This window comes from Formica exsecta, unplaced genomic scaffold (genome assembly GCF_003651465.1).
Source record: "Formica exsecta isolate Colony F162 unplaced genomic scaffold, ASM365146v1 scaffold282, whole genome shotgun sequence".
NCBI lineage: Eukaryota > Metazoa > Arthropoda > Insecta > Hymenoptera > Formicidae > Formica > Formica exsecta.
This window is the reverse complement of record NW_021850084.1, coordinates 725,971-735,898: the sequence shown is the minus strand read 5'-3', so window position 1 is coordinate 735,898 and position 9,928 is coordinate 725,971. Positions and strand designations below refer to the sequence as shown.

The following is a 9,928-nucleotide window of genomic DNA, read 5'->3' as shown; positions in this document are numbered from 1 at the left end:
GTATACAGGGTGCACCCCCGACCGTGCCACCCCGCATAAATATATTGTGTAACAATAAATGTGTTTTATTAAATTTTATATTATTAGATATATAAATAAATAAATTAGATTCTCGAGCATGTTAAAACTCAGCGCATCTGCGGCTGAGATGGCAACAATCTATTAGCTATTATTTTCTTCCAGTTTTACATTTAAAACTATTCGGTATTCGGCCGAACTTCTTTATATATACATATATACAGGGTGTCCCAAAGCACTCTTGACAACGCTCGTGAGCAGGTAGAGCACAGTAAACTGAACAGAAAAGTCCTGTACCATTTTTTTTATAACGCTTAATAAAGGAGTTATTATTGAATAACGTCTGGCCAATTAGCGTCGACCTTTAGCCGCGCGCCTGATAGTGTGCGTGAGTGCTCCGTCGCTACGGCGACGCACACTAACAGACGGGCGGCTCACTGACGTGCGTCCGGCTAAAAGTCGGCGCTGATTGACCAGACTTTATTCAATAATAACTCCTTTATTAAGCGTTATAAAAAAAAATGTTACAGGACTTTTCTGTTCAGTTTACTGTGCTCTACCTGCTCACGAGCGTTGTCAAGGGTGCTTTGGGACACCCTGTATAGAAAAATGACAATTAATGAAAAAATCTTATATATATATAGACAGGCATAACTCTCATAAATTTAGATCCTCCTCTCCCCTTCATATATATATATTACAAATATACAAAAGTAATATTTATTCGTGACAATAGAAACGCAATGATGTGGTTATATTTCTCTGCAGCAGAAAAAAATGTAGCTTACCGAAATTATTATTTTCCAAATTATTACGCTCTTACATTTGTGTCTAGTCATCTAAGTATGTGAGATAGTCTTGTGACAAAAATATTCTGTACGTATCCGAGAACAAAACGCATCATTGTTATTGGCTTCACGATAGATCGGTAGCGTGTGCGTACGTGTATATATATGCGTATCTCGTGATACATTGCCGAACGTTGCCGAGTATCGCCGAGCCTCACCGAAGAGAGTGCGTTCTAATTCTCGAGGAAGCGTGCGATTGCGTGCGATTCATCATCACTTACCGTTCAACATCTGTACCGATCGGAGCGATTTAGATCGAGTAGCGCGATCCATTTTTCTGTGGATGAGATTATTTTTACGTGTATTGATCGTCCGTGGCCCATAAATTCGCATAAAATTCAATTGCGCATCGTCGCGTCTCGTCGTGTCATTGCGTGTTGACGACTTCCGACTGGCAGTCGCGAGTCGAGTTGTCTTGGAAGCATGAAGGAGTTCCTGATCGCGTTCAGCGCGATTCTAGCTGGTGAGTTTTGCTTAAAGCAACACCGATATCTCTCATTCCGCCTTTTCTTCATCCGAGAAACCGCGGCAGCATTTTTCTCGGCGAAAAGATGCCTCGTGTTGCCCTTATTCCGGTATTTTTCCGATGTGCGCACTTCCTTCTGGAATGTTTTTCATTTGCCAGCGCTCACTCTCGCGCAAGTATTTCTATATTTGTACTTTGATTTTGTAAACATTGCGATATTTGCCTTTAGCTATCTGAGGGTCGTTTAATTTTATTTAACGCTTATACATATATATATCGCGTTTTGTTATTATTTTTTTTCCCTTCGATATAGGCTGCTATTTTTTCTCTTTTGTTCGCTCTTTTCGTCTCACTCTCGTAATGTTCTGTCCTTTTTGCGTCGCCGGTTAATTGCGTTTCACGTTACTCATTGCAAAGGCACTGTTTCCTAGGATGAATAAAATGACTCAGTCGATTTAAACTTGTAGTTTGTCAATTTAGATTATGAATACGCTACTGTGTCGGAAATACGCGTCGCGATAATAATATTGATAATGTTACTTTGTATATCTATCAATTGATAATAATGTTTTTGTTTCATGTAAAATGATTCTGTTTTAAAATTTCTTGTCTTAAAATACGCTTACGATTTCTATGAATACAATCACTGTAACAGAAATCAGAAACCGCTTTAAGAAGGAACACTAAGTGCTTCCTCGTACAGATTACTCATTGTTACAAGAAGCTAATGATATTATGCTATCATGCGTGTTCTATTTCTTGAATCTGGCATAACTCGACTTCAGTGATTCAACTTAATACAAAAATTCAATATCATATAAATTAGGAATAAAATTACAGAAAATTATACAAATACATTTTTTTTTTCATTTCCAGTATCCACAGCTGCAGTTGTCATTACTGAACCAAGAAATGATGATCCCCAGCTTTTGGGTGCAGACGAATGTTCATGGGGTCCAAGTTATTGGTGTGAGAATCTAAAGTAAGTTTTAGTGATTGTTTATAATTTAATATAATCTAATATAAATTTTATGTAAATAGATAGTGAGAAAATTGATCTATAAAGCATTTTTAAAATATATATTGTATTGTTGCATATTTATAATAGATAGACAAAATATAATGTTGATTAATATCCTAATAACAGGACAGCTAAAGGATGCAGTGCTGTTAAACATTGCATTCATCGATATTGGGAACAAATGGAAGTTCCAGATGATAAAGACAATGTATGTGGAATTTGCAAAGATATGGTGCAACAGGCACGGGATCAATTGGAGAGTAATCAGACTCAACAGGATTTGAAAGATGTTTTTGAAGGCAGTTGCAAATTAATTCATATTAAACCAATTGTCGAGGAATGCATCAACATTGTGGATGAATTTATCCCTGAACTTGTGGAAACATTAGCATCCCAAATGAATCCATCTGTGGTTTGCTCTGTTGCAGGACTTTGCAATAATGTTCACATTGACGAATTGCTTTCACAGCATCAAATATCAACAAAGGTAAGAATTAATCGCATAATTTCAATTCTGTGTATTATTTAAATTTGTGTTTCTGCCTCTATTGAGCAAAGATTAGTCAATCCTTCAAAATAAATCAATTATATCAATTGTCAATCGTCAAATGACCTATTGACATGTATATGTCTTGTGTTTATCATCTTCTTATAAGTATTTTTTCAAGATTAGATGACTATGAAACTTATTCTGTGATAAATAACATTTAATAATATTTCTACATAATCATTATTTTGCTTAATTAATTTTCTAATAATAAAGTTTATAAATAATGTATTAAATTTTATCTGTGTGCATATTTGGTAAATAATAGCCAATAAAGACGTTTTATTATTAAATAGTGTGCTATTATGTTAGTTATGCATCAACATAATTGGCAAAAAAATGATTGAAAAAGTGTATTTTTAGAAGGACAACAAGGAAACAAAGTCAGTTTTATTGTACAATGACGAACTCGAGCCTGATGAATGCACTAAATGCTACACAATAGCAAATTATATGGAAAATAAATTACATCATACATCGCGTGATGCGATGCTTCTGCAATTTTTGAATATTTGCGGCAAATTTGATTCTTTTTCGGATTCTTGTTCAGGCATTATCATAAATCATTTTAATGCCATTTACGATCATCTACAAAATAATTTCAATGCGGAAAACATATGTCACTTATCAGGACAATGCAGTAACAATTTCCATAAACACGAAGACACTATTGATGCAGTAAGTATGTTAATCATATTTTGAATAACTTAAGAATTGTATATTAAAATATATCCCACAACGATCAGGTTCCAAAAGTAGAGATAACACCACTGTCAAGTGTTGGCATAGTAGAAGTCGGAGATGATCTTCCATGCAAGCTATGTGAGCAACTTGTGGGTCATTTGAAAGATCTTTTAGTTGCAAACACTACGGAGATAGAATTTAAACAAGTTCTTTTGGGCCTTTGTAAGCAAACTAAATCTTTTGCTGATGAGGTTTGTAGTTTAAATAAACAGACACATATTTTACATGTATGTGTACATATAAAAACATTTTATAACATATAATAATTTTTTCTAGTGCAAAGCCATTGTTGATCAATATTATCAGCAGATTTATGAATATCTCACAAAAGGACTGAACAGCAATGTTGTCTGTCAATTATCTGGTATTTGTCCTGGTCCTGGCAAAACAATACAAGTAAGTAATAATATATAAATATATTATTACATTTTATAAGTAATATATTTTTTAAAATAAAGTAGAACTAGCTACATTTTATTTTGTATTTTGCATTAACAGGGACCAATTTGGCCTTTAGTCCCAGAAAAACTAGTGAAAGTAGGGATGAACATAATGAATAATAAACAAGATCAGAAAGAAATTGAAGTGGCTATTGGCAAGGATCATCAAAAATCAGAAGCTAAAGAAATGCAATTGCCAATTGAAAGATTAATTCCTTTTTCTTTGCTGCAAGCCGAAAGTGTTAATGGAAAGGAAGCATGTGCACTGTGTGAATATTTGTTACATTATATACAAGATACTGTTACAGATCCTGCAAATGAGGTAACAAATATTAAAATATTAATTTTTATAGATTGACAATATGACACATGTAAATTTATATAAAAATAATAAACATATTAAAAATTTAAGGAGAAAGTGAAGCAAGTCCTTGGGACAATATGTAAACAATTACCTTCTATTGAAGGTAAATGCCAAGAATTTGTAGATATTTATGGAGATGCAATTGTGGCCATACTTGCCCAGGAAATTGATCCATCACAGGTAAGTCTACTCTTATATTTTAGAGCATAAGATCTGCAAGATATAATTTAACATTCAATCATTTAAGGTGTGTCCTATGATACATATTTGTCCATCGGAGGCATTCCTTGATAAACTGGAACAAATTCCTAAAAGTTTCATCATTCAAGAGGTACAAGATAAACCAGGTTGTCCACTCTGTCTGCTTGCAGTGACGCAAATTTATAATGTTGTCAAAGACAACAAAACTGAGGTACTAATTTGTCACTTATCATGTTTGTAATAATTATGATTTTTAATATGCAATCTATTCATTCCATATAACTTATATTGCAGGCTAACATTGAAGCTGAATTAGATAAATTATGTAATCACTTGCCACGTAGCTTGACCGACCAATGCACAGATTTTGTTAAGGCATACAGCAAAGAGCTTGTAGAAATGTTGCTCGCAGATTTGACACCCTCAGAAGTATGTGTTTACCTTAAATTGTGTGACCAGACCAAAGATGTTGGTCCAAAACATAATTATAATATTCAAAAGGACAGGGAAATACGTAAGTTTTTTTGGTAGAATTTAAATGAATTTCCATAATCATTTACATAAATGATGAGTAAAGAAACTTGTCATTTATGGTTAATTAATACAAATATCTCTGGGAAATTACTTTATCTCGTTCTTTGAACATTTCAGTAACCAACGAGATACCCAATTATCCATTACCTACAGTTCAGTCAGAGAATACTTTAGACGACGGAGTGTGCACAATTTGTGAATTTGCAATGCAATATATTGATAAAGTGATTCGTAAAAATAAGACGCGAGATGAAATTGAAAAAGCAGTACATAGTGTATGTAATCATTTACCGAAAACAGTTGCCAAGGACTGTAATCAGTTTGTGGATGAATATGCTGATGCTCTAATAAGTATTCTAGCAGAGGATGTTAGTCCCAAAGAGGCATGCACCTTACTCGGCCTTTGCCAAATCAGCATGATGCAAATTCAAGGTATGATAATTCCAGAGAAAATATAAATTGTATAATGATGTATGTGAAAATATATATTTTGGCGCAATTTGTTTCTACAGAATCTGTAGCAGAATGTGCCTTATGTCGAGCAATTATATCACAAATTGACAAGTTGTTGGGTAATCCAAAGGTTGATGCTGAAATTGAAGAAGTTGTCGAAAAAGTGTGCAAATATCTACCTGCGAATAAACGAGATAAGGTATTTAACGATTTTTTTCAAGAAGTCAATTACATAAAGCTAAATTATATGAAATGTAATGAAAATAAAATTCAAATCTATGCAGTGCAATGCGGTGATAGAAATTTATGGGCCGAGTATAATAAACATGCTAAGAAAGCACATAAATAGCGAAAAGATGTGCAGCAAAATGGCTTTGTGCTCTTCCAATGATTATTTTGCCATGTCATTTAAGAATTCACGTGTGTTGCGATCGATTAATGAAATTAAAAAATGCACTTGGGGCAAATCGTTTGTGTGTGGAAATGAGGAAGTAGCTAGACTTTGCAATGTAAGTACATAAATGTATGAGACTCAACTAAAAATTAATAACAAGACTGTTATTTTCATTATCGCTCATTTTAAATTAGGTTACAAAGCAATGTGAAGATTACCGAAAAAGTGGTGAAGTTGCGTAAATCGCATTAATTATGTATGGATGACAATTACAAGCTGTAAAAGAAATCTAATAACGGGAAAAACAATGAAGAATGATGCAGTATGCCTTTTGGTTGGTGGTTAGGTTTCCAGAGATCTTAGCCATATATAGGAAATAGCCTATTTCGTGTTATAATATATATGATCTTTATATTGATCTCTGCCATATCAGAGTCCTCGAATAATTATGATCTATATAGATGGGTGCGATAAAATGCTATGCTACAATATTTTCTTTGAACCAAATATTACACGTAGTCTATCGTACTTATATTGTATTGATATTACAAAAACTTATAATCCTCGATAGTAAGTTGCAAGAATCCCTTTCCTCCAGCTATATAAAGTTGCTATTTTGTTAGCAGAACAATTTGGCAACATTATTAAGGTCTAAATTATGTTTGTGCATTTTTCTTCTTTTTTTTTCTTTTTTTTTTTTAATATGTATGGTAAACGATGATCTGTTTTATTTCAAGTTTAACTGTGATAATGATGAAATAAAGATTAACAAAAATGTGTAGCTCTGTTTTATGAATTGTATATTCCCAAATACATGCGATGTAAATTGTATCTCTTTAATAAATATACTTTTGAAATATCCCATCTTAAAAATTTTCATACCGTTTCATTTTTCCTAATCCTTGAAAGTAATATTCTTTTAAATTTTTGAGTTTTATTTCGTAATATCCAGCATCTCTATAAATTTTTTTGTTTCTGGTTTAGATATATTTATCGGAACACACCTTATAGGTATTCGTGCATCATGGCCGTTGCGCGCGCAACTTCTCTTGTGTGATCTAACGGCACGGCCGCCATATTAGTGTGGACTGCATCGTTTCCGATTGTTTCCGCGTCCGTGTATGGTTTTCAGGTATCGTACTCGTAAAGAAATGCGTTCATCGAACGTTTGTGCCGATCACTGGAGACAATTAGTGTTTTTGACCATTTCAATTTAATTTCTCTTCGCAGAGAGAAAGCTTTCGATTGGCATTTCACCGACTAGGTACAACCCATCTCTTCGCGGAGTTCCGGGTTCGTGCTGCACGTTGCCAAGATGATGTACACAGTAAGGGAAACAGCATTAGTATCTCACATTATTTTCTTACATAATTTTCGATGAATTTGAAATTTACCTTTCTCTTCAATGATTTCAATTCGTCATTAACAATTTTCATTTTAATGACTAAAAATAGACTTTTCGTAAAGTAGCTTAAATGTGTAAATGAATGATGAAACATTATTTTTTTCATTTAACTTTGAAAAAAGAAACATTACTTCAACAGATTATTAATTTGAACATTAGATGGGAAAATTGGAAACTTGCCAGAAGTCAAATCATGATCATCTATATTTTTGCTAAGGAGTAATCAACTGAATTCAAGCCAAGAATATTTTTAGACGTTGATAATTTGCAATTTTTAATTTAAATTGGAATCTTTTCTTATATGTGATTCTTATCTCATTCTCTTGTCTATGTTTTTGTTTCAGGGGACAACTGCTTCGCAGGACACCAGGTTCAGCGACAAGGAGAAGAAGCTTCTTAAGCAAATGAAATTTGGAGATTCATTAACACAGAAAGTAATTAATATTTTTTATATTATTAAAAGAAATGTTATACTCTCTGAACATGTTTATATCTGTTGTGCATTTACTATAATATAGATAATCTATAAATGTTACTGATTTAAAATTATGAGATACTATAAAGCTTTAATGTATTTGTCATAGGTGGATATGAGCAAAGTAAAACTTGATGTTATCAAACCATGGATCACAACAAAGATTACGCAGATTCTGGGAATGGAAGACGATGTTGTGGTAGAGTTTGTGTATAATCAGCTTGAGGAGAAGGTAAGAGATACATTGCATTTAATCAAGCCAAATTTAATTAGGAATAGATTTTTAGTGCAACTAGCTTGTGAAAAAGCAATAATGTCAGTATAATGCGTTCACTTGGCTTTTTCCCCTCATCATTATAGGAAACGTTAAATATACATTATTTCAGCACGATGTTTTCGTACAAATTGCAAGCATTCATTATCCAAACTTCGCATGACATGCTGAGTTTGGATAACACAAAGCAATGAGGCAGATGTTATCTTCTATTTTACTTGCCACATTGTTTTTTCTTTTTTTTTCTTTCTTTTTTTTATTTGACTTCTATAAGTTTCATCGTCCTTCAGTATCCCACGTTTTTAATCAGCCCATATATCCCCTTCCAAGCATATCCACTTTCGACAAAAGAAAAAGAAAAAAAAAAATAAAAATAAAAAATACAGAAAAATTGATCTGTAGCTGATCCTGCAATATCAAACTATATAAAGTCAATCTTTATCATATATGTTTGAATTCCCCGTTAGTATAAGTAGAGACCGTTGGTGGGGCTCAACCCTTTTGTCCAAATGGCATTCGGATGTGCTCCTCTCTACATCCGATTGGCTGCCTTTCTATCAGCCGTCAGCCCTAATGTCAGCTGTGGTGGCAGTTGGTATCTCAACGTCACCTTAGAACCGCCGCAAATCTTCAACTTCAGCAGCTACGTCATCGCTGCAACTACTACAGAGTCAACGTCATCCACATCGCCGGATCACCAACGATGATCCTTTCGTCACATCGCGTTCCTGATTCCTGCTTCTCGCGTCCCTTCCTGGAGCTGCGCGCGATGTCTTGCCGTGCAGTATCGACCATCACTGCCTACTGCAAAGGACGTCGCTTCCGTTCGTCCAGCTACCTCGACCGAGGTAGTTTGTCGTCGTGAGCTACGGGATTTCGAAAGCCTTGCAGCTTTCGAGGATTGCCCAAGGATCTTCAGTTTCCCGATGGCGTCATCCCTCTCCTGGTGGCATGTCATTTTGGGACTTTTGGAAGCTTCATCTCGTGCCGCGAGCTACGGTTTCTCCGTTGGAATCACCGATGTCAAAGTCCGAAAAGGTGAAATCGAGCGCCACTGCTTACTTAACACCGGATCGCGGTTCGCAAAGGACTCCGATATTCTTCCGGACATACTGTCGGTCACGTATCGGCATGATTCAGGCGAAAACAGCGCCCGGTGGTATCCCTACACATGACGTTTGACTCTTTGTCACTGTCACAGGTTGGTGAAAAGGTGATCCTTTTATACGACATTATCTCTACAATTTTCAGGCGGATAATTTTCGCCGGATATTCGAGATATATGCTTTTCTCTCGTTTCAGCACATACACACATACGCACCATAATGGTGTAAATATTAAGATTAATGAAGAGTGATGAGGTATTGATCTATTTTGTGCTACTTGCGCTATTTAATCCATCATAATTCTTTTTTCTCCTCCAGCATGTAACTTTTTTAATACAGGTACAAAACAATGATCAGCAGCACTAATAAGGTGGTAAGGCACACTTAGATATAATAAATATCTGCTTTTTCGAGGGGGAAAAGCAGTTCAGATAACAGAATAGGAATACAAGTATTTTTTGTCAAACCTTAATCAAAATTTAATGCAGTATCTTTTTTATCATTAAATTTTGTTTAGACGCACTATTTTTTGTTGCTCTTGCATATAGAGAATTAAATTTGTACGCTATATATTTTACAGTTTCCCGATCCCCGAAAAATGCAGATCAACCTGACAGGTTTCCTGAACGGCAGGAATG

At 34.5% G+C, this 9,928-nt stretch overlaps 1 protein-coding gene across 1 annotated transcript in view; it reads left to right on the top strand.

The window, feature by feature from the left end:
* The first annotated feature begins 1,076 nt into the window (after positions 1-1,076).
* Positions 1,077-9,928, top strand: part of LOC115237242 — a 15,585-nt gene continuing 6,733 nt past the window's right edge. Inside the window, 20 exon segments of the mRNA XM_029810169.1 lie at positions 1,077-1,329; positions 2,209-2,314; positions 2,480-2,840; positions 3,264-3,578; positions 3,647-3,835; positions 3,921-4,040; positions 4,143-4,406; positions 4,497-4,628; positions 4,696-4,860; positions 4,944-5,163; positions 5,301-5,615; positions 5,696-5,835; positions 5,921-6,145; positions 8,020-8,142; positions 8,661-8,855; positions 8,857-8,898; positions 8,970-9,078; positions 9,081-9,175; positions 9,177-9,218; positions 9,220-9,360. Of these exon segments, the coding sequence (XP_029666029.1) occupies positions 1,290-1,329; positions 2,209-2,314; positions 2,480-2,840; positions 3,264-3,578; positions 3,647-3,835; positions 3,921-4,040; positions 4,143-4,406; positions 4,497-4,628; positions 4,696-4,860; positions 4,944-5,163; positions 5,301-5,615; positions 5,696-5,835; positions 5,921-6,145; positions 8,020-8,142; positions 8,661-8,855; positions 8,857-8,898; positions 8,970-9,078; positions 9,081-9,175; positions 9,177-9,218; positions 9,220-9,360 (3,339 nt within the window). The 5' untranslated portion in view covers positions 1,077-1,289.